This window comes from Giraffa tippelskirchi, chromosome 7, assembly GCF_054371585.1.
Source record: "Giraffa tippelskirchi isolate mGirTip1 chromosome 7, T2T-mGirTip1v1.2.pri, whole genome shotgun sequence".
Lineage (NCBI taxonomy): Eukaryota > Metazoa > Chordata > Mammalia > Artiodactyla > Giraffidae > Giraffa > Giraffa tippelskirchi.
In genome coordinates, this window is record NC_137281.1 from 85,377,122 (window position 1) to 85,403,402 (window position 26,281).

Consider the following 26,281-nt stretch of genomic DNA (forward strand, 5'->3'; position numbering starts at 1 on the left):
GGCTCCTGTCCTTCACCCTCAATCCCAGAAGCATGAGAAAGAGAAGGGGCATCACCTGTGCCCAGGGACCGAGCCGCCCCAATTCAGGGAACATAACTGCTGTTCTAGCTGGGAGATGCGGAACGCCAGGTAGGATGAAGACATGACCAAGAAGCAGATCCTGGAAAAAGAGGGGTAGGGAGGAGGTGAGCCTCTCTTCTAGAAAAGGGGCATTTTTACAGGATCACCAAACATAGGAGTGGGACTAAGCTAGTTCCTGCAACTGGAGGAATTAAAGAACCCTTTGCCTACAGCTTTGTTCAGACCTGGGCCCCTTTGTTCCCAGAGGCCACAAGGGGGTCCTGAGACTCATCCCCATGAAAGTGTCCCTGAAGCCCAGCAGGAGTTCTGGGTCCTTCAGCAGAGCCCACCTTCCCTCTAACCAGCCACCTTGGTCCCACACCCCCTTTGTGAGGCCACTAAGATTACCCCCTCAGGTGGTAGCCCTTCCCCCAGGCAAGTGCTGAGGTTGACAGTCAAAACCCAGCCAGCAGACCCAGAGGAAGGTGCCAAGGTAAGGCAAGGGAATCCAGAGGCTGGCTGGCTGTTCATAAAACATCCCACCAAGCTCACTGCTCTACTGGCTCTTATGCCGAATGACAGACAAGCCTGGGGTCCCAGAAAACACCCCAGGGTGGGCGGTGGGAAGGCCATGGCCCTCCCCTGGCCTGTCTGATGGGCCTGTCAGACTTTGCCAGACCCTCTCCCCTCCCCAGTCCTCTGCAACTTTTTCTTTCTTCAACAGTTTCATATTTTGCCCTTCCCCAAAGCCTTAACCCTAAATTACAGGGTTGAAGGAATAAAAACCAGAGATACTTTATCTTGCTCCAGAAGGCGCTGCTGCATGGCCACCCCTGCCACCCAGGAGCTTGCAGCTGACTCAGAACCTTCTCCCTCACTCTGGACACTGACTTCCCACACACCAAAGCCCCAGCTTTAAACACCCAGACACCCAGGCAGGTCGGGTCAGGTGTGTCCCCCCTCCACCCTACCCCACCCCCGCACTCTCCAGTCACCTACAGCACAAAGAAGACCTTCAGGAGCCGGTAATCCCATAGCCTGAGCTCCCCATTGCTCGTGGGCCCCTCCTCCAGCTTCTCCTCCTCACAGTCGGAGATCTCTGCAATAGGACAGCATTCGGCATCTTCCTGGGGCAGAAGGCAAGCCCCCAGCCCACTCCCCAACCCCTGTTCTCTGAAGCCACTTGAGCTCTCAGCTTTCCCTTACAGATTTGCAGAAAGAAAGAAACTGCCCTCAGAAGCCCTCCTGGCTATGATGACCTCTTTTCACAGAAGTGGGAGGATGGAAAACCTTGTCTTTGCAAGCAGTTGCCATGGACCAGCATGCTGAACTCACCAGACCCCAGAGGCTTCCTGGAGGGGAAGAAGCCATCCGTGGATTCCATGGATGCCCGAGGGATACAAGGGATGCTGTCTGGGAGGGACAGGGACCTGGAGGCGGGGCAGACTTTCCTCCACTTCATCTCAGGGATGAGGGCTTCCTGCAGAGAAGGCAGGAGACAATGTCTCACCTTGGCCCTTGAGATCTCACTTTCCCTAAGGATCCACGCTAGGTTTATCAAAGCCTTTCCAGATATTCAGTATGGATGCCTAGCGAGCACAAAAACAGATAACCAGAAGCAGAGAAACCACAACACAGCAATCACATTTCTCATCTGCTCCCTTGCAGCTACTCTTCCAGGGGATGGTGTCTTTGAAGACTGCTAGTGTAGAACCAGGACATGAGGCAACCCAGGTATGTGCTCAGATCAGCTGAGTCCAGGAGAGCTCGCACTCTCTATCTTAGGTGGAATAAGTCGTGCTTCCTGCTAATCTGGGCTCTGAGTACATCACTGCCCTTGGCAGGGGCATTTAAGGTCCTCATCAATAAAAATGGGAACATTGCCTTCCATCCCCTGCATGGCATTGTGCATATCACACGCTTGGCTAAACACTTAATAGTTACAGACAGAAACTTCAAAACACCCTGGAGTCATTGCTACCCCCTCACCCCCACCCCCACCCTAGAAACTTTACTTACCCAGGATCCCAGGAGCAAAAGAAAGGGCTGGGATCTCTGCAAATCTACAATGAGCCTGCCTGTGTTCTAGAATGATAGCCTTCAGAGCTCTATCTCAGAGACATCTCCAGCCCCTTGAAGGCCCTCCTGACTCCACTAAAGGGAAGAGGATGGGTTGCTGGCCCTGTACCTATGAAGGTGTGGGGGTCCAACCTGGGCCATCTTCTGGGGGCTGGGCATGTGTTCTGCTCAGAATGTCAACATAATTTGCCCAGGACTCTGCATGGCGTGGAGCATGACGAGTCTTGGGGACACCCTGACACAGCATGCCACTGGCTCTTGAGCCTGGTGCCTCAGTTCTGCACTGTGGGCCCCCCACCGGGAGGCCCTGAAATCTCAAAGCCACGGGCAATCTCAGGCCAGCATCTTCTGCTCCCAGCCTTAGTGCTCACCAGAGACTCGCACTCAGGTTCCTCTGGAAATTCTCTTACACACAGACTCTTCTTGCTTGAAGGCTGGGGACAGAATGGAACAGAGGTTACCTGTCCATCATGGAACAGCCAAAGTCAGACATGGGGAGGTACTAACACTCTCCAAGAGAGCTCTACCTCCAAATGAGCCCTTTGGGTCAGATGGAGTCTAAAGTGTTTGTGGGGAGGATCCCTAGTTAATGCTGAAGCAGAGGGCAAATCCAAAGGGATGTACTCCCCCCCACTGCTGCCCTCCCCCTTCCTCAGCACAGGCCAGAGAGAGCTGAAGTGGCCACATGCTCCTGTCTGTCTGCACCAAGGAAGCACAAGTAAGGGCTGCACATGGGACACGCAGGGGCCCAATGGCCTCAGAGACACAAGCTCACTAGCACAGACACCCGGTCCAAGGACTCCCTCTGATTCACTGAGCCTGTTACTCCCCTCTCTGCCCCGGTTCCCTGTGCCCAAGAGATGGGCCGACTTCCTCCAACACCCATGTCCAAGACCTCAGTCCAGGCCTGAGCAATCTCCCAGGCCCCAGCCCTGCCCCAGGCTCCATACCTGTAGGTGGGTGCAGACCCTTCTCAGCATGTCGTATACACTGTCCCGGGAGAGCAGGGACACAAAGACATACTGGAATATAGAAAACAGAAAGGGACAAGGTACGTAAAGACTTGGGAGAGTGCCAGGGTCAAGCCATGGACTCCTGGGGCTGGAATGGGGAGATAGACAAGGGAGCGCTGGCCCAGAAACTTACTGACCTTCTGGCTGGTGTTGGTGGTGATGGCCAGGCCATTGGGAAGGAGCCGTGCCATCTTGTGTTTTTTGATCATTTGCACAGACACTACGGGAATGACCACCTGTTGAGGGGGAGGCAGGCTTCTCTCAGGACTCACCCCCAAGGACACAGTCCCTCTGCTTCCTGCTTAGGGCCCTGGCCACACCTGGCAGTGAGCCAAGCATGAACTCCATGGACAAGTCCGGCCCACGGGGGAGAGTATCTGAATTTCCCACCTCCTGATGTAGGCTCCCTTCCAATTATGTCCCACCCCCAGGCAGCACACTCCACTCTAGGCTCCTACTCCATCATCTAGGAGGCCAGGATGGTTGCCCTGGTGAACCCCATACTCTAGTAAGAGTTCCCTGAGCCACCACCTGGCCACTTTATGGCCCCGAAAGTGTGACATCCCACTCGGTTTCTGAAGGCATTTAGGAGGTACCCCATAGGCAGAGTAACTCGGCAGCGAACTCTTCAGGCTGTTCAGGCCAGATGTGGAGTCTCAATCGGGGCCCTGTTTGGAAGGGGAGGGGCTACTGCCCTGGACACCAGGGAGAATGCCTTGCAGTGAGAGGCCTCACCAAGTGCCAGAGTGCAGAGGGACAGGTCAGCCACAGGGCAGGGGCTTCTCTTCCCTGGGCTGAGACCTTACCACTTATTACTACCTTGATATCCTTGCCGAAGAGGCTGGCATGGAAGCAGAGCCAGTTGGGGGAGATGTAGAGCCGGCCCTGGAGAAGCAGGTCCCTCTGGAGGGCACAGGAGCACACTGGGAAGTCACACAAATGAGACTGCCGTGAGCAAGGCCTGGCCGGGAGCCCCAGGGCCTGGGTCCCCCCACTCAGAGGAGTCCAGAGTCCAGCCTCAGGGACTGTCCTCCTCAGTCCCGTCCCCGGTCCCAGGCCCCAACCACCCATTCCCTCAGCACCCTTGCATCCTTTCCTGAGAATCCTGACCACCTCTAGTAGTCATGTATGGATGTGAGAGTTGGACTATAAAGAAAGCTGAAAGCGGAAGAATTGATGCTTTTGAACTGTGGTGTTGGAGAAGACTCTTGAGAGTCCCTTGGACTGCAAGGAGGTCCAACCAGTCCATCCTAAAGGAGATCAGCCCTGGGTGTTCATTAGGGCTGATGTTGATGCTGAAACTCCAATACTTTGGCCACCTGATATGAAGAGCTGACTCATTTGAAAAGACCCTGATGCTGGGAAAGATTGAGGGCAGGAGGAGAAGGGGACGACAGAGGATGAGATGGTTGGATGGCATCACCGACTCAATGGACATGGGTTTGAGTGGACTCTGGGAGTTGGTGATGGACAGGGAGGCCCGGCGTGCTGCAGTTCGTGGGGTTGCAGAGTCAGACACGACTGAGCGACTGAACTGAACTACTCTACCCGCCCCTCCAGATCAGTAGATGCCTCCTCTTCCTCCACCCATGCCCTAAAAGATCTGCCAGGTTTCTGCACTGTCCCCCTAACCTGGATGTTCACCCCCATAGGCAGAACCTCTTGCCCTGCTCTTCCCTGGAGAGAGGGCCTTGATTGTGCAAATGCTCCTACACACTCCCTGAGAGGTCTGAGCAGGAAAGAATAATCACTGATAAGAGCAGAACAGAAACGAGATTTGGAAGCCCTGACATTCAAGAAAATTTTCACAATTCAACTTCATGTCTCAAATCGGCCCAAACTTCTCACACTTCTGAAGGAAAAAAAGACCAACCACTTCAAAGGGCAGCCAGTTCCCATGGCTGAACTGTGCCTGGAGGTTTCAGGTGGGGAGAGGTCCTGGGCCTCGGGCACTGCAGGATAGCCTGTCCCGCCATCCCAGGGAGGAAGCTCACCTTTGAGAACCACCTCCTCCAAGGGAATGTCCTTAAACAGCTTGTGGTACTGCTGGTTGTATTTACTCAGTAGCATCTGCAAAACACGGGAGCTGGGTCTGAGAAGTCCCGGGAGATCATACCACCAGAGGGCCCTGCTCCAGCCACCAAGAAATAAGGCCACAGGGCGTGGGGGACCTACAGGGTCTTAGCCATGAAGCAGCAGGTGAGCAGCCAGTGGGTGAGGAGGGCTGAGTTCTGAGCACAGCTTGTTTCCTGGTGACATGGGGTCCTAACAGGCAGCCCATGACGGGAAGGGGACACAACACCCACCCAGGAGGGAACATCTACCAGGTTTCCTGGTGACAGGCCTGTGGCCACAGAGCCAACAGTCACCAAAGTAAGGCAGCCCAGGAGCCCCTCCCTCAGCAGGTAGTTAAGAAGTTGGCCTCCACACACTTACCCCTTCTCGGCTACACTTCTTTACATCTTCACCCTTCAAGCTTTCTGGCCAGTACAGACTGCAAAGGAGACACGCCGTTGCAGGGGCAAGGAAACTCGAGTCCTCCCCCATGCATCCTTGTTGCCACTGCTGCCCTGGCCTCAAAGCCACCAGCTTGGGGCAGAGACTGGAGCCCGGGGCTCGTCTCCAGGGGTTACAAAAAAGTGGTAAGCACAGCAAGCACAGAGCTCGCCCTGGGCAGGGGCACGCCTGCTACAGGGAGGAGTCAGCTGTGCGCAGCCACCCCCCAGCCCCGGAAGGTATAGGCAACCTAGCCTCACTTCCCAGAGATGCTTAGGGGGTCAAAAACCCCCTTCCGTTTCTCTGCCCAAGGGATGAGCTGAGGAGCAGGCCCCGGGATGAATGAGCAGGAGACCAGGGATGGGGCCAGTATGGGGAGCAGGTGGGGTGGAGGCGTCAGACTCACGGCTCTGGGGCCTGGCCATGGGCCATGATCCCGGCAGGACTGCCCTCCTCGCAGCCGCCTCCCAGGGCCTGCAGCTCTGCGATGGGGAGCTGGGCAGACTCCCCTGACCTGACGGAGGCTACCAAAGCTGGCAGAGATGGGGTGGGGGGGTTCGCTGAAACGCAAACTTTTGCCCTGTCCAGGATGGCCTGAGGACAGGTGGGCAGAGAGGAGGATGGTAACCCGAGAAGCCTAGACTCTGCTAGGTCCCAGCGCCCTGAGTTAGGCCTGGGAGTGGGAGGAAGAGGCCCCGGGCAGCCTATGCCCAAACAGACCCCATGACGCGGACTTAAGGCCCCCTTTCTCACAGGTCACCTCCCAAGGGCTGCCTACTTCCAATCAGACATATGTCCGACTGGGAAACGGGCCTCACCTGGTGTCTTGGGCTCTCTGGACCCCGCCTAGCTTCTCGGTGCTCTTCTTAAGAGAAGCTGTCTTCCCATGCATCTGTTGGTTGCTAAGGAGAAATGGGCCCTCATTAGGAAGGGGGGGTCTCTGGGGACACCCTTCCTGGCCAGCTCCACCGTGCCCAGGGCGGCTGCCTCTGCCCCCCGCCCAACACCCACCTTGCTATTCCAGGGGAGGCTGGAGATGCCACAGTCTGGAGGCGGCACCCCAGGCAGGGGTTCGGGGCGGCTGAGAGAGGAGCCTCGCTCACCAGCCTTCCTGGAAGCCTGAAGTCCAGTTTATGCCTGGGTCGGAAGGAGAATCAGCCTCCCACGGAGCTGCCAGCCCCACTCTTAAGAAGGCAACTGGGAGGCAGGCCCCTGAGACTTCCTCACGCCTGAAAGCAAAAGTTTCAGAGCGCCCAGACAGTATTACCATAAACTGTCCCAGCTTCTGGGAAAGGACTCTGAGCACAGGAGGCCTTATCAAGGCTGAGCAGCTGATGCAGCGCAGATGTGTGTGAACGTCAGCCCACAGGTGAGTGTGGGCTGAGGGGGCGGGGCTGCCCCACACCAGGAAGTGGCCTCGACACCTTCACACCGTCAGGGTAGCTCGGCCCTGAGAGCCAAACCATCTCAAAAATGTCCCATGGAGAGGGCCCGGCAAGGGGGAGACACCTCTCCCCAGGCAGGTGGGGCTCCCCAAGGGCTTTTCAGTTCATGCCTCCACTAAACAGCTCCAGAGCCTAGGGTTCACCCTTTCCTGCTCCTCCAGAGCAGAAAGACTAGGAATCGATAAAGCCTGAGCAGGCAAACTAGCTGAGTGAGCCCAGGGGTGATGGGAAGAGAGGGTGGCCAAGAAGCAGGGCCAAGGCAGGGCAATGTGGTGGTCGTGAATAGTTAACGGGGTTTGTGCACTGATCTCTCAGCAGGTAAGGAACTGGAACCTGCAGATCCCAGCGCTCCATCCCTCTCAGCTGTGTAACCAGATAATGTCAAAGTTCTCTTTAAGAACAGAGTTATCGCCTCAGACGAGATCTGCCAAGACCCTTCAAGGTTATTAACCTGACGCCCTCCCACCCTACCATTGTAGAGATAGGAAACTGAGAGACCTGCCAAGGGCAGGCTGTACCAGTGTCACACGGCAAGGAACGAGGTGATCTCACCCACCAAATGGGCCCAACCATGTGGGCTGGTGACCTCTGTCCTCAACCTTATGGAGAATTTTGGTGCACATATCATGTACTTCCTAATCTTGCAAAGTGACAGGTTGTACTAGTGATTTGACCCCTTGACTCCTAAAGCTAGGGCTTCCCAGGTGGCTCGGCAGTAAAGAATCTGCCCATAATGCAGGAGACTCAGGAGACATGGGTTCATCCCTGGATTGCGAAGACCCCCTGGAAGAGAAACGGCAACCCATTCCAGTATTCTTGTCTGGAAAATCCCATGGACAGAGGATCCTGGTGGGCTACAGCCCGTGGGGTGCTCCTAAAGCTAACTTCTGGATTTATTTGGGTCCATCACTACACATTTCACAGAGACTCCCCTGCAAACCTTCAGCTTTTTAAGATTATAGAAAATACAAGAAATACAAAATATATAAAGTATGATGATCAAAAATCATGCATAAGGGACTTCCCTGGTGGTCCAGTGGTTAAGAATCTGCCTTCCAATGCAAGGGATACAGGTTGGATCCCTGGTCAGGGAACTAAGATCCCACATGCAGAAGGGAAACTATGCCTGCGTGCCACAATGAAAGATCCCAAATGCCACAACTAAGACCTGACACAGCCAAAAATACATAAATAAAAACAGTTCTCAAAAAAGAAAGAAATTCCCGGGAATTCCCCGGTGGTCCAGTGGTTAGGACTCTGCACTTTCACTGTGGAGGGGGAACTAAGATCCTACACACTACACAGCAAGGCCAAAAATAAAAAAAATTCTCCCCCAAATCACACAAAGAAAATATTTATTCATAAATATATAATTTGTGTAAGTGGGATTATGTATCACATAACTTGTATGCCCTGGCTTTGTTACTTAACATGGTTTCATGAGACATTCCCCATGTCACTATTCGTTCCTTGGATAGATTCTCAGAAGTAAAATTAGTGGATGGAGAATGAGCATCTCTTAGGATCTTTTAGACCCAGTTCCCAAATGCTTTCCAGACGCTATACCGATGATGAGCATGGCCATCAGCACTATCTGAGGGTGCCCACTGCCCTGCATCCAGGCCCTGCTGCTGCTGCTGCTAAGTCACCTCAGTCGTGTCCGACTCTGTGCGACCCCACAGACGGCAGCCCACCAGGCTCCCCCGTCCCTGGGATTCTCCAGGCAAGAACACTGGAGTGGGTTGCCATTTCCTTCTCCAATGCATGAAAGTGAAAAGTGAAAGTGAGGTCGCTCAGTCGTGTCCGACTCATAGTGACCCCATGGACTGCAGCCTACCAGGCTCCTCCGTCCATGGGATTTTCCAGGCAAGAGTACTGGAGTGGATTGCCATCGCCTTCTCCAATGCATGAAAGTGAAAAGTGAAAGTGAAGTCGCTCAGTAGTGCCCAGGGGGAAAAATCCCGCTTTCAGGTTGTTTCATTTCTAGGAGATAATAAATACTATAACCTGGAGGGTCAGTCAGCTAGAAAACAATGGTAGTGTTGCACCTAGTGATGAACTTTTAAATACTTCTGTACTAGTTTTCAAGGCTGTTGCTGCTGCTAAGTCGCTTCAGTCGTGTCCGACTCTGTGCGACCCCGTAGACAGCAGCCCACCAGGCTCCCCCGTCCCTGGGATTCTCCAGGCAAGAACACTGGAGTGGGTTGCCATTTCCTTCTCCAATGCATGAAAGTGAAAAGTGAAAGTGAAGTCGCTCAGTCGTGTCCAACTCATAGTGACCCCATGGACTGCAGCCTACCAGGCTCCTCCGTCCATGGGATTTTCCAGGCAAGAGTACTGAAGTGGGTTGCCATTGCCTTCTCCGACATCCAGGCCCTACACTGGCTATTATTTTTTTCTCACCTTGCAAAGTTGATAAGCGAAAATATATTGTTTTCATTTCTATTTCTGCTTACTGATAGGTTCAACATTTTTTGCCAAATACATTTTGACCACTGGGATTTCATCTGTGAAGTGTCTATAAGTATCTTCATGTCTTTCTTATTGATTTGTCTACCTTCTTTGTTGAGAAGATTCATCCTTAGTTTATCATTTTTGTAAATACTTCCCCTATTTGCCTTTTAGCTCTGTCTGTGGTATTGCTGCTATATTTGTGTTTAATTTTTGTATGGCAGATCCCAGCCCTCTCTTTCATCTCTCTTCCTTTCTTGCTTTGAGTGCTTCAATAGGAGAGGCCCCCGAGGCAAGCGTGCACAAGTCGAACAAGCCTTCACGAGCTTGAACCCTGCAGCCCAGGAACCCTCTGGGCCTCCAGGGAAGAGAAGAAAGATGTGAGCTCCACTCTAAGGAGCTCCACATTCCGGCCTAGACAACCAAGGATAAAACAGGATCCCAAGAGAAAGGAGGAGGAGCTGGGCCATGGTTTCAGAAGCAGGAAGCCTGTCACTCAGGTACTAGAAAGTGTGATTCAAGTTGTCAGGGCTGCAGGAGGTCAGATGACACACAGAGTCACAGTTACAGCCGGATTCCCAGAGAAAGGAAGCTGAGCCTCACCAACTGGGTGGGACTGCAATCCTGCTTGCCTTCCTCACCTAATCCTGCATGGATAATCAAGCCTTTGCATGGATTCTAAACCTAACTAACTGATCCTTAGATTCAAAGACCTCAGGAAGGGGTGCCTTCCCTGGGCCCTTCCCCAGCCTAGTGGTGAGCCCTGCTGCAGGCTCTCACTGCCCCGAACCTCAGGCTCCTCTCAGACACTTGTGGGTGAGCCCTAACTGCCCATCTCCAGGGGCTCCAGGACACTTCCTCCAACACCGCAGTCTCTGAGCCTAGGGCAACACCAATGTGCAGCTCACATTTGTGACAAGTGTAGACAGTGTAAGCGAGATCAAGAACAGAAGCTGGAGGAGAGAAGGGCCATGAGAATAACAAAAGAAGGCTGTTGTGATTCCCATAGCATCTCCATGAAGAAAATAGGAATGGAAAGAGGGACGTCCCTGGTGGTTCACAGGTTAAGACTACGCTCCTGATGCAGGGCGCGTGGACTCCATCCCTGGTCAGGGAATTAAGCCCACATGCTTACAGTGGACCAACATTTAGTATAGTGCTGCCAAAATTTTTCTTTAAAAAAGAAAAGAACAAAAAGAAAACAAGGGAAAACATCTCAAATATATTTAGACTAAAAGTAACCTCTTTTCATGTGATGATCATGGTGGTCAAAAGCCAATCCTTCATATCTATCAATTAAAACCAGCTCCTCCTGGTCATCCTGATAATGCTGTTGATTCAGAGACCCTGGATATGGCCAAAATGCACTGGTTTCAAAATCATCTTCAAATCAGACTCTCTACTAATTCGTCTTCTTTCCCATAGTATTTGTTTATGCTATGCTATGCTAAGTCGCTTCAGTTGTGTCCGACTCTGTGCGACCCCATAGACGGCAGCTCACCAGGCTCTGCCGTCCCTAGGATTCTCCAGGCAAGAATACTGGAGTGGGTTGCCATTTCTTTCTCCAGTGCATGAAAGGGAAAAGTGAAAGTGAAGTCGCTCAGTCGTGTCCGACTCTTAGCGACCCCATGGACTGTAGCCTACCAGGCTCCTCCGTCCATGGGATTTTCCAGGCAAGAGTACTGGAGTGGGGTGCCATTGCCTTCTCCAGTATTTGTTTAGATGAGTAGAAATAAAGAGATGGAAGTAAAGTCCAATGAAAAGCTAGGTCTGGGGCAATGGTCATCAAGAATTCACCAACAGAACCATCAGGCAGGATCCATGCAAGGAGCAACAGGGCTCTGATCCAGAGCAGGGAGATGGCAAGAGCAGGAAGCTGGAGAGTGGGGAGCCAGCCTGGGTCCCCCCACCCTGCCGGCAGCCTCTGTTCCCATAGAGAATTACTCAACCAAGTTGGTCTTGCTCTCTGGGCTGTGAACAACACCTCCTGCCTGGCACCCTTACCCCACCTCCACATGCAGACTGTGGAGTTAATATCAGGGGTCTTCAAATCCATATCTATTTTTTTAATCAAAGCTACAAAATACGTCATTACTGTCATGAGGAGGGTGGAGTGGGGGAGGCTCAGTATTTTGGACACTAAAGGGGGTTATAGGGACTTCCCTGGTGGTCCAGTGGTTAAGAATCGCCTTCCAATGCAGGGGACGTAGGTTGGATCCCTGGTCAAGGAACTAACAGCCCACATGCTACGCAGCTAAAAAAAAAAAAAAAAAAAAAAAATTTACCAGGCATCTGAGGAAAACAGCTAGAATAAAAGTTTGAGAACAAAACAAGCCAAAAAAAAAAAAAAAAAGCAGAGGGGGAGTTGCAGAGGCTTGAAAATTCCTCAAATGAGGCCCTCTCACCCTGCTGAGCCTGATGGGAAGGCAAGATGCTGATCTGGGGGATACAGCTGTGCTTGCCCCGCCCTTGGGCCTCATGCCTGAAAAACTCAGGCTACCTGCCCATCCCTTCCACAAATACTTGCTGAGCTTATCACCCCATGAGCCTGGTATGAACCTGCCCAGCCCGGGAGAGCTGCTGAGAGGGAGGGGATGGACAGCTAGCACTCAGATGTCGGGAGAGGAGCCAGGCCCATCAGGAAAGGGGAGACAGAGAGAGGAGGTTGAGAGGAGGGGAGAGGCAGTGCAAAGGGGACCCGGAGATGCAGAGCCTCGATGCTTCCCACAGGCCCCAGGGACGAAGTCTCAAGGGACACCACACACACACACACACACACACACTCTGCTCAAGGGACACCACACACACACACACACTCTGCTCAAGGGACACCACACACACATACACACACACACACACTGTGCTCCTCCAGGCTCAAAATATCTGTACCAGGCAGACACTCTCCAATCTAAATCCCTAACTGTGACACATCCCTCCTGAGCGACAGAGCCTGCCATCTAGATGTTTCCATCAAAGTGAATTCAGTATCATGTCCCCAAATCTGCTTCCCCTTGAAAGGCCCCATCCTCCACAGTTCCCCAAGCCAGAGTATTCAACTCACCCCACACCCCGTCAACCCCCAGGGCCCTGAGAGCCACGATGCCATCTGCTGTCCCCACTTCTGCTGCACCAGGCAAGCCCAGGCCACCATCATCTCTCTCCTGGATGCTGGCATCAGCTTCCTAACGACACCTGCCCCCTGCCCTGCCCTGCACACCTGGACCTCTCCCACATCCATGCTGCCAACAGAGCCATCTGCAGCCCAGATCTGAGCCTGCCAACCACCCCCCACCCCGCCTCCTGACTTTCCTCCTGGAGTTCCTGCTTGCCTCCTCAGCTGGCCTTCCTGCTTCCTTTCCAGCCTCACCCATGCAACTCAGTGGCACCCCCTTCACCCTGCATGTTCGCTCTTCCTGAGATTCCTTGCCATGCTTATCTACCTGGAGAATTCCCCAATCATCCTTCTAGGTTCAGCTCAGATATCACCTCCTCTGTGAAGCCTTCCCAGCTTTCCCCCAGCAGAGCTGGGCATCCCTCCTCTGTGGTCCCTTGCCCCTTTTTTCACGCTGCTGCTCCTGCACTTACCACCCCAGTGCTTGTCTGTTTAGACATCTGAGCTCCACCAGGCATGTGTCTTCTACATCTCTGTACCCCGAGCACACAGTAGGCACCCAATGTTTGCTGAAGGAATGAGTATGAAGGAGAGACCGAAAAAGAGACATGTTGTCACTTCAAGACAGAGAAGGGGAGAAAAAGAAGCCAGACAGTAAATGTAAAGGAGGGACTTGCCCTGTGATCCAGTGGCTAAGACTCTGAGCTCACAATGCAGGGGGCCCAGATTTGATCCCTGGTCAGGAAACTAAATCCTGCATGTCTCAACTAAGACCCAGTGCAGCCAAATAAATAAATGACTTTTTGTAAAAAGAGTGAAGGAGGCCCAGAGAATGATGGGTGCCCAGCAGTAAGGGGAGGGGTGGTGGACAGGAGCTGATGGGGGTCACCCACAGATGGGCCCTTCCAGGAGCCCCAGCCTGTGGAGCAGGCAGACAGCCCAGCCCAGCGCCACCAGGCACTCAATCCGTGCTGTGTGAATAATCAAAGAGGAGCTCAGGTGGGAGGCAGAAGCATACAGAAAGGATAAAGTGGCTAAGATGGCGCAGGATGGGGTATGTGGGGAAAAGCACAGGCTGGGCCACTCCTGCCCTCACAGCAGTGCTCACTGGCAACACTCCCTTGGCTTACCCAGCCCCCCACCCACAACCTTCCCTAACCACTGGGAAAACCTCCCCCCAACGCTCCTCAAGCCTCAGGCAACAGCAGTGCCCGTGGCTGATGCTGAAGTGGAAAACTTGGCCAGGCCTGACAGTGTGAACCAGCTAGGACTTCGTGGTCACAGGAGGGTCCCCTTGGGCATCTCCTCCCCCTGGGAGGCTGTCCACACACTCTCCCAAGTTGTCTCCTAGTGGACATCTGAGATGCTAGAGCGTCCTGTGGGTCCTGTCAGCTCTTCTCAAGGCCAAGGACAGCTCCACCCTCTCCTGCAAGCAGCCAGGATGCTGGGCCCCGGTTGGTCCAAGGAGAGCCCTCTTCCAAACAGAAAACACAGCAGCAGCCCGAGAATGCAAAGCCACAGACCACGGATAGAGCCATTGAGGGACAGACACATCCTGGAAGGAACATCAGCCACTGGGGCTCTGTGGCCTGGACCTTAGGGAACCTCCAAACTCCCCCAGCTCTACCTCTCAACACACAGCTCACCACTTCACAGAGAAAAGAGACCATTCTGTTAACTCTGCTGGGGACACACTAGAATTACCTCTAGAGCTTTTTAAAAAACCAACCAAACCAAACAAAAATGATGCCTGAGCCCTGTTCTCAAACCAATTAAATCAGAATCTCTGGGGATAGCATTTAGGTAATTACACATTTTTAACTTGTTACTGACATTTCATTTACATATTAAAGCGTGCACATAAAGTAACTGTACAATGCAATGTATTTTGCCAATGGACCAAACCTGAAAACCCACCCCCCCAAAGCCCCTCCTGCTTCTTCCAGTCCTACTGCCCCTACCCCCCACCTTGGGTCAGTGATAACCACCAGCCTGATTCCAGCAGCACGGATTGTCTCTGCCTCTTCAGCACCTACCCCCCACCTTGGGTCAGTGATAACCACCAGCCTGATTCCAGCAGCACGGATTGTCTCTGCCTCTTCAGGGACTTTCTATGGATGGAATCATATGGTACATGTTCTTCTTTTACTCGGCAACACACTTGGAGATTCATCCACGGTGCTGCATGTGGTTGCAAACTGCATTTTCACCAATCTTTAGAATTCCTTTATATGGACATATTGCAATTGATTGATTAATTTTACTGTTGAAAGGCATTTTGCCGTTACGTTTCCAGTTTTTGCCTATTACAAAACCGTTGCTACAAACATTCCAGCACCTGTCTGGCAGACACAAGTATTCACCCTATGGGTAAACACTTAGGATTGGAATTGCCGGGTCATGAGTTTCAACTTCAGACTTTTAAAAGCTCTCAGGTGACGTTAAACCCTTCCTTTCTTTGTGGTTCAGAGAGACACAGACTTCCTGGTCTCCATGGCTAATCCTCCCACCTGGGCTCTGGACCTGGGGCCCTGACCCTCCTGTGCCTCCACCCGGCCCTCCAGAGTTCCAAGAACATCCTTGGCAAGACAGGGAATCACACTGTTAATAGAGATTTCTTTCATCTGTGAAGATCACAGAGTTCATTTACTGAGTTGTGCCAAGGAAGTAAGACCTGCCTTCCCCATGTGGCAGGGCCAGCCTGAACTACACTGTGTCCTTCCCAAGAGCCTCCCTAGCTTTCTCTCAGGGCCACTGTCCCCACATACCGCCCAAAAACTGGTTAACGAGACCTCTCTCCAAGAGAAACTAGAATCATGTGGACAGTCAGGCTCATCAATTGAGCTCAAAGTCAGGTTCAATCAATACACTGAAACCGGAAGACGAAAGGCAATCTCCTTTTGCAAAAAATCACTCTATTATTTCTTACACAGAAGCTGCACTGCACTTATTTTCTAATAATTTTCTTATGTCCATATGCAAGACAACAACAGCTTCACCCTTTCCACCCACAAGAAAAGGTGAGACTTCCCTGGTGGTCCGGTGGCTAAGACTCCACCCTCCCAATGCAGGGGGCCTGGGTTTGATCCCTAGTCAGGGAACTAGATTCCATGTTCCACAACTAAGACCCAGTGCAGCTAAGTAAATAAAAATTTTTTTAAAGGCAGGGGGAGAGAATCCCATAACTGAACTCCACACTGAATGTAAGGGATGGGGCTTTGAGTTGGGGGCTACATGCTGGGTGCCAATCCATCTGTCCTGCTCAGCAACCCTGGCAAAGGACTCAGGGTGCGGCAGGCGCAAAGCCTAGTCACAAATCCTCCTTCCCAGGAGCTTTCTGAGAACCCCTGGGCCAGGAATATGCTTAGTTTCCCTTTACAACCTGCAGCTGTTTTGAAATAACGGGAGACGTGGAAGATCAGAGACCCGGCTTCCCAAGGCTACCCCGTTTGTACAGAGGACCCTGGCCATGGCCAATAGAGCCACAGGTGTGCTCCAGACCTGAGCAAAGCCACCTGCAAGCCGACAAGTAGCCTCTTCAGAATGAAAAACTGAGCTGGCCTGTCAGGTTCTCTTTCTGATGAATCCTAACTGAGAGATATGGGAGGTGGAGGTGGGCAGCCAGAGGCAGTGAGCCGGCAGGAGAGAGCTGCAGGTGTGGTCGGCCAGAGTCACTGGGTGCACCTGGAAACTGGGTCTAGAATGAGGACGAGAGTAGACAGAGAAGCAGGTAGAGCCTTCCCTGGTGGTCCAGTGGCTAAGACCCCACCCTTACAATGTAGGGGACCTGGGTTCGATCCCTGGTCAGGGAACTAAGATCCCACATGCCACAACTCAGAGTTCAATGCTAAGACCTAGTGCAGCCAAGTAAACATTTTTTTAAAAGAGAGAAAGAAGCAAGTGGGCCATGGGCCAAGCCCTCCATCTGGGAGACAGCAAAGACAGTCCCCTTCCCTCGCCTGCTCCTTAACTTTCAATTCTGCTTCCAGGGCCCAGGCCCTTGCAGCCAAGACCAAAATTCTCCACACCTGGTTTGCCCAAAGACCACACACGAGGACAGATATACGATGCCCTTTAAGACACAAAAGACACAATGGGGGCAGGTGGTACAACTTACACTTCACCCACGGGTGAAGGAGGGAAGCTCAGCTGGGTTCAGTGGCAGCACAGGGACAGGACTCCATAGAGGTCTGATACCCACAGCTGGGGGTACCATACTCGCAATGAGCCTTCAGGGCCAGGAGAGGGAAGAGAACTCTGAAGAAGGTTCAGATCAAGTCTGGCCCTGTTAATGAGGGAGCCCTCAGGGAGAAGGAGGTGAAGGAATCTGGCTCGTGATTTCCCCTAATTCAGTCCAACTCTAGTCACACAAGGGAGATGCATCATCCCCATTACACAGATGAGGAAACTGAGACCCAGAGAGGTAAAGCTCCTTGCTCTTGACCACATAACTGGAGAGTAGTGGAGCTGGAATTCAAACTTCAGTCTGGCTGAAAAGTGTACACACTGCTTGGAGGGGCTTGGGGGCCCCAAATGCTGTCCTTTCCTCGAGTTTTTCCTGCTGCAGGGCCAGGCCCCCACTCTCCCCATAGGGCCAGTAGAGGGGGACTCAGGGAGGCAGAGAGTGACTCTTGAGCTGAGATGACCATGCAGGAGCCCCACTGGGAAGTAGGGTTCCTTAGATCAGACCACTCCACCAGATTTTATTTTCCTGACTCCAAGAACCAAACAAACTGGGAGAGCTAGTTGCTCAGGAGATGTGGGCTGGCCCTGCCCTCTTGGGGCGGCTGGATTCAGCCTGAACAAGGACCCCTTTGAGCTCTGGTGCTAACAAGAACTCCTACCTCCTGGGATCTCAGAAACCCTGGGTCCTCCCATTGAGTGGGAGCTGGGAGGGCCGAGAGCTAGGCTGGTCCCATCTTCTTTCAGTAGTCAAGTGTTTGGTGGACTGGACCAGCCCTGGTTAAGGGGCCCCACACCTTTTCCTTGCCCCCTGACCTCCCACCCAGGACTGGGCTCTCTCAGCACACCAGGATGGCCTGCTCCTCATGGGGACAGAATTCGGGGGCAAAATGCTCAGGTTGACTCCTCCCTTGCCCCTGGGAGCAGTGCTAATGAGCCACCCCTCCCAGCCCTGCCAGGGCCCCCACTCAGCAAAGATGCTCCTGCCCCAGGTGGAAAACCCCTCACTGCCATCCCTCAGCACCTCTTCCCCCTGAAGCCTGGCCAGCCTGTGCCCCCAGGAACGCAGACCACTCCCTCCTTGTGCCCACTCCCTGTGTCTGTTCAGAGAGCTCCCTTGCCGCCTTGCCTGTTGCTGTGGCTTGTCTCCCCACTTCCTCTCTTACCCCAGGGCCTCGCACAACTCCAGGCATACAGTAAGTGCTCAATAACTGTTGACTGAATAGACAAATGCTTCCTGTAGGAAACTCCTCTGTGTAGTTTCTTCAGCATCAATGGGGGCTCGGGATGCAAACCTAAGAACCTGGAGTGAGAGCAACCACTCAAGTTTGCCTCTGGCTCCCTCCCCTCTGACCCCCAGGCCCCTCCTCTGAGTCTGCTTCCTCCTCTGTAAAGAGGGGAGAATCCCCTCTCCCTGCAGATGGTCATGGTTCCTGTGAGCATCTGAGAGAGGTCACGGCCCAGCCCTGGTCAAGGGGTGGGTTCTCCCAGCCTTGCCCACTGAGCCTCCCACCCCCGCCTGCACCCCGCCCCACCCCGCTCATCTCACCCTGTCCCCTGAAGGATTACTAGAGGTGAGCACCCCATGGGAAGTAGAGATGGAGGCACCACCAGCCCCCCGCTGTACCCACAAAGCTTCATACGTGTCCTGTGGGACTGAATCTTTTTCCTGGTGACAGCGGCTGCGGGAAGGCCCTCTTCACACCTGGGGCGGCACCCACGGTCAGCCTCCCACCCTCTCGAGCTCAGAGGTGCTCCCGGAGCTCAGACCCAGCCATATTCAGGATCCCGTCCTCTCTTCTCCCCCTACCAGAGGTCTGAGGCCAACAACCTGCCCCCTTCCTGGCCAGAGCGCAAAGACCTGCAGACTGAGAACAGTCACCAGGGAGACTGCTGGACAAACGGCCGAAACCTGGGATCTTCGCTCTGGGAGACATCCAGGATTTCCTACAAAGCCCAGGCTACGATGGGGCAGGGAGCTGGTCCTGCAGAGTGACCTGCCTGTCGCTGGCCCTGTCCTGCTGTGCCCACTGCTGGAGCAGAATAAGGGTGAGCTGGCACCCCTGGACCTGGTCACAGACCACTTTTTCTTGGCAGGCCACTTGGGGCCTGGCTGTTTCCAGACTAGAAGCTGATCATTCAGGTCTAAACACAGACTTGCATTCATTAAGAAACAGAGCACTCCTGTGCTCCTGGGGGCCACCCTCCGCCAGGCCTGCTGAGCAGAGGGCCCACAGACACCCTCAGATGCTCCAGGCTGCCAGGAGGGGTGGCTGCTCCTGGGACAAGTCAACTCTGTCCATCCATGGATCCCATGCAGTGCATTCTGGGACACCCATCTCAGAATCGCGTTAGCTTTGGGAACCCACTCAGCTCTTCCCAGAGCACTGGAGGTCTTGAGAGGTCTCAGGGTCCCGAAAGACCCTGGGCGTGGGGACAGGAAGACAGGGAGGCAGGCCTGAAAGAACCTCTCACAGCCTTGGGGAAGCCACTCTCTTCTTCTGGGCCTCAGTTACTCCTCAACAAAGGGGCAAGAAAGTCTCCAGCCAGGAGAGAAAGCAAATGTTGTCTGAGGGAATAACAAAGCCGAGCCCAGGACTGGGTGAGCACAGCTGGCCACTGGCTCTCTGTGGTCAGAAGAACCCCGACCCCAGGAGAGGCTGGCAACAGCATAGCCCTCAAAGGCTGCCGGCCACTCTGCCTCCCTCCTCTAAACTCCAGCTGAATGCCTGGATTCACTTAGCTCTGTGTAAGTTCTGTGTGTACGAAGAGGCATGAGGCAAACTACTATCCCCAAAATGCCTGGTGGGAGAGGCAGACGTGAAACAAATATTTATAGAGATCAATACATAATTATAACTGTGTAATGTGTACTATGAAGGCAAAGCACAGTGTCTGAGAGCACCTCAATCAAGAAGCCCTGAATCAACTGCAGAGAGAGGGGAAGACTTCCCTGAAGACATAGCAGCAGCATTTGCCCTGATAGTCAATGGATGCTAGTCAGACCAAGGGGCTGGCGGGCGAGAAGAGGGTTGGAGGGTATTGGGGAGGGGTCATGGTAGAGCAAGGGTTCCCTGCCTCTGGGGTCTGATGATGATCTGAGGCAGAGCTGATGTAATAATAATAGAAATAGTGCACAATAACTATAAAGTGCTTGAATCACCTTGAAACCACCCATTCCCCCCCACCCATCTGTGGAAAAATTGTCTTCCATGAAACTGGTCCCTGGTGCCCAAAAGGTTGGGGGCCACTATTTAGAGGGTTTATGATGTGCAAAAGCCCTGACGCCAGATGTGTGCAGCACGCAGGAGAAACATAAACAGAACCTTTGCGTCTGGAGGGCAGAGGCAAGCAGTGAAGTAATGAGCAACGGGGCTGGAGAGGTAGGCAGGGTAGATCATGCAGGGCCCAGTGGGCCCCAGTAGGATTTTTGTCATTCTCTTAAAAGCTAGGGGGAACCAATGAAGGGATTTAAAAGGGTAAAGACACTATCAATTTGGTATGTTAAAAGAGTATGGAGCAGCATCTGTTTGAGCTGGCATATGTGGACATGATCACAGATCACCCTAAGACATAGATTTGTTTCAAATACAAAACGGTGTGGGACAGGGGGAGTAGAGGATGAGTATTGATGAAATGGGGACAACCTTACGTTGGTAGTTATTTTAGTTGGAGGTGATGGATACATGGTCACTGACTCTCTGTGGTCAGAAGAACCCTGATCCCAGGAGAAGTTGGCAGGAGCCTAGGATGGAGGAGGGGTGTCCATCCTACAACTCTCCTCTTTTTTTTCTTTGATACCCAGAGAGTGGCTGTGATTCTTTTTTTTTAATTCATTTTTTAAAAAAATTTTGGCTGCACTGGGTCTTTGTTGCTTAGCAAGGGCTTTCTCTAGTTGCAGAGAGCAGGGGCTACCCTTCCTTGCAGTGCACAGACTTCACATTGTGGTGGCTTCTCTTGTTGCGTGGCACAGGCTTTAGGCACGTGGGCTTCAGTAGTTGTGGCTCACAGGCTCTAGAGCATGGGCTCAGTAGTTGTGGGGCAGGAGCTTAGTTGCCCTGCAGCATGTGAGATCTTCCTGGACCAGGGATCGAACTCTGCATTGGCAGGCAGATTCCTATCCACTGCACCACCAAGGAAGTCCCAGTCTCCTCTTTTGTATAAAAGAATTTTAGAATTTTCCACAGAGACAGGCCAGTTAGGAGATTATATTCCAACAGGGAGATGATGTCTCAGACTTGGTGGCAGTTGTGGTGATGGAAGTTGAGGGATGGATTCACGATACATATATCTCCAAGTAGAACCAATCTGGACTTGGTGATCAACTGGATGTGGGGTGTAAGGGAAAGTGTGTCAAATATGATTTTAGATTTCTGGCTTAAGCAAGTAGGATACTGCTCTGTTTTGCTGAGACAAAGCAGGGGAAACAATCATGAGTTCAGTCTTAAATATAAGTAAGAAGCATTTAAGTAGAGATGTCAAGTTATATATGAGTGAGGAGCTAAGAAGAAAGCTCCAGGCTGAAGGGAGAAATTCCTGAGTTATTGGCCCATGAATGGATACAGGAGCTACGAAGATCCCTCAGGGAATCTTCTTCTCTCCTAAAGAAGAGAAGCTATGGACAAGGGTGCCAAGACCAGTACAGTGGGGGAGAGAGCAGACTTTTCAACAAATGGCAGGAACAACTGGATGTCCACAGGCCAGAGAATTAAGTTGGATCCCTATCTCACAGCATGTACAAAAACTAACTCAAAAATGTCAGAGCTGGGACTTTCCTAGTGGTCCAATGGTTGAGAATCCACCTTGCAGGGGCTTCCCTGGTGGCTCAGTGGTAAAGAATCCACATGCCAATGCAGGATCCAGGAAGATCCTACATGCCATGGAGCAACTAAGCCCGACCACTCTGCCTCCCTCCTATAAACTCATTGAGTTTAACTCCTATAAACTACTGAGCAACTAACTCACCTGTTGAGTCTGTGCTGTAGAGCCCGGGAGCCACAACAATTGAGCCCATGAGTTGCAACTACTGAAGCCCGAGTGCCCTAAACCCTGTGCTCTGCAACAAGAGAAGCCACCACAATGAGAAGCCTGCCCACTGCAGTGAGAGAAAATCCCACACAGCAACAAAGACCCAGCACAGCCAAAGCTAAATAAGTAAATAAAATTATTAAAGTAAAAAAAAGACTCTGCCTTGCAATGCAAGAGACTCAGGTTCAACCCTTGGTTGGGGAATTAAGATCCCACATGCTGTGGAGCAAGTAAGCTAGCACATCCTGACTACTGAGCTCTCATGCTCCAGAGCCCATGTGCCGCAAATGGAGAGTCCGTGCACCACAAAGAAAGATCCTGCATGCCACAACTAAGACTCAATGCAGCCAAGTAAATAAATACATTTTTTTTAAATGTCAGTGCTAAAACTCTTAGAAGAAATCATTGGTGTAAATCTCTGATTAGGCAATAGTCTTGTAAGATACTCGCCTGCTGTTCAGGAGACGCAAGAGATGTGGGTTTAGTCCCTGGGTCAGAAAGATCCCCTGAAGTAGGAAATGGCAACCCACTCTAGTATTCTTGCCTGGAAAACCATGGGCAGCAGGCAACTGTCTATAACTTCACAAAAAGCTGGACACAAGTGAGCACAGCACAGATGTTCTCTTTGCTCCTGCCTCTCAATCTCTTAAGATATGACACCCAAAGTACAAGAAACAGCAGAATAGATAAGTTGAACTACATCAAAATTAGAAACTTTTGTACTGCTAATGATATCACTGAAAAAGTTAAAAGGAGACTCATAGAATGAGAGAAAATAGTTGTAAATCAGAGATCTGATAAGGGACTACTATCTAGAATATATTAAAAACTCTTACAACCTTGTAGGTATTATACTAAGTGAAAAAGGACCAATCACAAAAATACAAATGCTTTATGACTCCACTTATATGAAGGACCTAGAGCAATCAGATTCATAAAAACAGAAAGCAGAATGGTGGTTGCCAGAGGCTGGGGTTGGGGGTGGGTGGGTGGAGAGTTATTTAATGGATATGGAGTTTCAGTTTTGCAAGGTGAAAAAGTTCTGGAAACTGGTTGCACAACAATATGAATACATATATTTAACACTATTGTACAAATGAACTTAGAAATGGTTAAGATGGTAAATTTTATGTTATATGTTTTTTCATCCACAATTAAAATTTTTAAAAAGAACTCTTAAAACTGAACAATAAAAAGACAAATAATCCAACTAAAAATGGGCAAATGTTTACATAAACATTTTTCCAAAAAAGATCAAAAGACGATTAAGTACACAAAAAGATGTTCAACATCATTAGTCATCAAGGAAATACAAACCAAAACCACAATGTGATACCACTTTACATCCCCAAGAGGCTGTTATTTGTATCAGATGTTGGTGACAATGAGGAGAAATTGGAACCCTCATACATAGCTTCTGGGATTGTAAAATGGTGCAATTGTTTTGGAAAACAGTTTGGTGATTCTTCAAATTGGTAAACATTTACTATATGACCCAGGAATTCTACTTCTAGGTACATACCCCCCAAAACTGAAAATATATATGCACACAAAATCTTGTACAAGAATGCTCATAGCAAAGGGAACCTTCCTACCCTGTTGGAAGGAATGTAAATTGGTGCAGCCACTATGGAAAACAGTACAGAGATTCCTCAAAACTAAAAACAGAATTCCCGTATAATCCAGCAATCCCACTCCTGGGCATATATCCAGACAAAACTACAATTCAAAAAGACACATGCAACCCTGTGTTCATAGCAGCACTATTTGTAATAGCCACTGCATGAAAACAACCTAAATGTCCATCAACAGGTGAATGGATAAAGAAGATGTGGTATACATACACAATGAAATATTACTCAGCCATAAAAAAGAATGAAATAATGCCATTTGCAGAAACATGGATGGACCTAGAGATTATCATACTAAATGAAGTCAGAAACAGAAAGACAAATACCATATGATATCATTTATATGTGGAATCTAAAATAAGACACAAATGAACTTATCTACAAAACAGACTCACAGAAAAAATAGAATTGTGATTGCTAAGAAGGAAGGCATGTGGGAGAGGGATGGCTTGGGAGTTCGGGATTAGCAGATGCAAGCTATTATATATAGGATAAATAAACAAAAAAGTCCTACTGTATAACACAAGGAACTATATTCAATATCCTATAATAAGCCATAATGGAAAAGAGTATTAAAAGAATGTATATATGTATATAACTGAATCACTTTGCTGTACAGCAGAAGTTAACAACATTGCAAATCAACTGTCCTACAATTTTAAAGTTTTCAAAAAAGCAATGCTCATAGCATTATGATAATTATTACCATTACTATTATTATTACTATTACCATTACTATTATAGCCAAAAAATGGAAACCTAAACACCCAGCTGATGAATGGATAAGCGAAATGTGGTATATCCATACAGTGGAACATAATTCAGTCATACAAAGGAATGAAGTACTGATATATACTGCAACATGATGGACCTTAAAACTTTATGCTAAGTGAAAGGCCAGTTGCAAAAGACCACATATTGTATGACTCCATGTACAGGGACTGTCCAGAACTGGCAGATCCACAGAGACAGAAAGTAGATCAGTAGTTGCCAGGGGTTAGAGGGAAGGGGAAATGGGAAGTGACTAAGGCACATAGGGTTTATTTGGGGGGATGATTAAACTGTTCTGGAATTACACAGTGATCATGGTTACACAACTTTGTGAATACAGTAAAAGTCACTGAGTGGCACATGTTGAAAGGATGAATTTTATGGTGTGTGAATTATTTCTCCATGAGAAGGATGGGGGTTGGAGAGGAGAGTAGTCTGGGACCTCAAGAACTACAACACTTAAAGACTGGGTGGAAGGGGTTCCCTGGTGGTCCAGTGGCTAAGACTCCACATGCCCAGGGCAGGGGGACTAGGTTTCATCCCTGGATGGGGAACTCGATCCCACATGCCACTACGCAGAGTTCCCAAGCTGCAACTAAACATCCCTCATGTTGAATGAATATCAAGATCTCAAGTGCGGCAACTAAGACCTAGCACAGCCAAATAAATTAAGTATTTTTAAAAAAGAAAAAGTCTGTATGGAGGAGGAAGAGGAATGCCCCAAGGAGACGATGAGAAGGTGACCCAAGAGGCAGAAAGAAAACCAGGTGTATAGGTTGTCGTGGAAGCCAAAGGAGTGCTTCAAAAAGGAGGAGTGGGAAAGCAGGAAGTTTGCTGGGAGGCCAAACTGCAGGAAGACTGAAAGGCAGTCTACCAACCAGGAGAGGATCCATGCGGTAGTGGGGAGTCTGAATCCACACCTAAAAGTCTGCTCCTCCCCGCTCCCGCCCATGCTGGTGACTGCATCTCAGGGACGGACAGTGAGGGCAGGCCTCTGAACACAAGTGAGGATGCTGCCGAACACAGCCCGAAGCCTAGGTCACCGGCCAGCTCAGAGCCACACCAACCTTGGATCCTGCGAAAGGCCACGGAGATTCTGGGGGATGGGAAAGAGAAGGGACTGTACCTCTCTCACCCCGACTGAGGAGGGGTGGAGGGAGAGGATGCTGCCGATGCCCGAAGCCTCCCTGCCTCGTCCAGCCTTCCCCAGCCATCCTCACCTGACGCTCTTCCGCCCCTGGAGTGTCTCTGCCGCAGTCTGCGAACCACAAGTCCATTTTCTGCGTCTGCCCTGGGAAGGGCTGGAGAGCCCGCAGGCACCCGGCGCCGAGAGCGCAGCCACACCCAGAATTCCAGCAACGTAGGGCCCCGCTCCAGAGAGCCCGCCCCGCCTGCCCTGCGCACCCCTTGATGGGGGCCGGTGGGTCCCTAGGCGAAGAGCAGAAGCTTGCGTAGACCAGAGGCTGTTGGAGTAGAGCACCCTGGAAACGGAGCTCACGCCCCCTCCAGCACCCAAACCCGGTAGTTGGTCCGGATTTGGAGTGTCCCAGGCAGGATCCAGCTCCTTGCCCCGCCGCAGGCTTCTGCTAACTAGGCTACCCCAAGCCATACCTGCGCTTGTGTAAGGGCTCCGATTCCTGGGCGATAACCTACTCTTAAAGAGCTTACTGGATCCTGGGACCTTCTCCTCCAGGGAGAGCCCCAGATTGTTCAGCTAGTGGAAAACCCCTAAGAAGGGTTGCTTTCCCCACTGTTATTCAACATCGTTTTGGAAGCTCTAGACATTGCACAAAGGCATGAAAAAGAAACAACAGGTTCACATATTAAAAAGAGATTATTCTTTGAAAGAGAGCAACATGAACTACCTAGAGAATATATGTTCAACTGGAAAAATCATAAGAAAGTGGCCCAGATATTCTTATGTCTGGACACTGGGCCAGCCAGAGTTGTGATGAAGATAGACACACATAAAAATACACTCTCACAGACCTAATTGTTATTCTAGTGGTTACA

At 51.1% G+C, this 26,281-nt stretch overlaps 1 protein-coding gene across 1 annotated transcript; it reads right to left on the reverse strand.

The window, feature by feature from the left end:
* Positions 1-51: 51 nt before the first annotated feature.
* Positions 52-25,551, reverse strand: GRAMD2A (GRAM domain containing 2A). Its single transcript, XM_081506354.1, is given in 14 exon segments — positions 52-160; positions 1,060-1,177; positions 1,180-1,255; positions 1,351-1,355; positions 1,396-1,540; positions 2,511-2,573; positions 3,090-3,161; positions 3,290-3,388; positions 3,972-4,075; positions 5,147-5,222; positions 5,589-5,646; positions 6,467-6,550; positions 6,660-6,785; positions 25,489-25,551. Coding segments are annotated over 12 exon segments (999 nt in total). The 5' UTR covers positions 6,541-6,550; positions 6,660-6,785; positions 25,489-25,551.
* Positions 25,552-26,281: the final 730 nt, after the last annotated feature.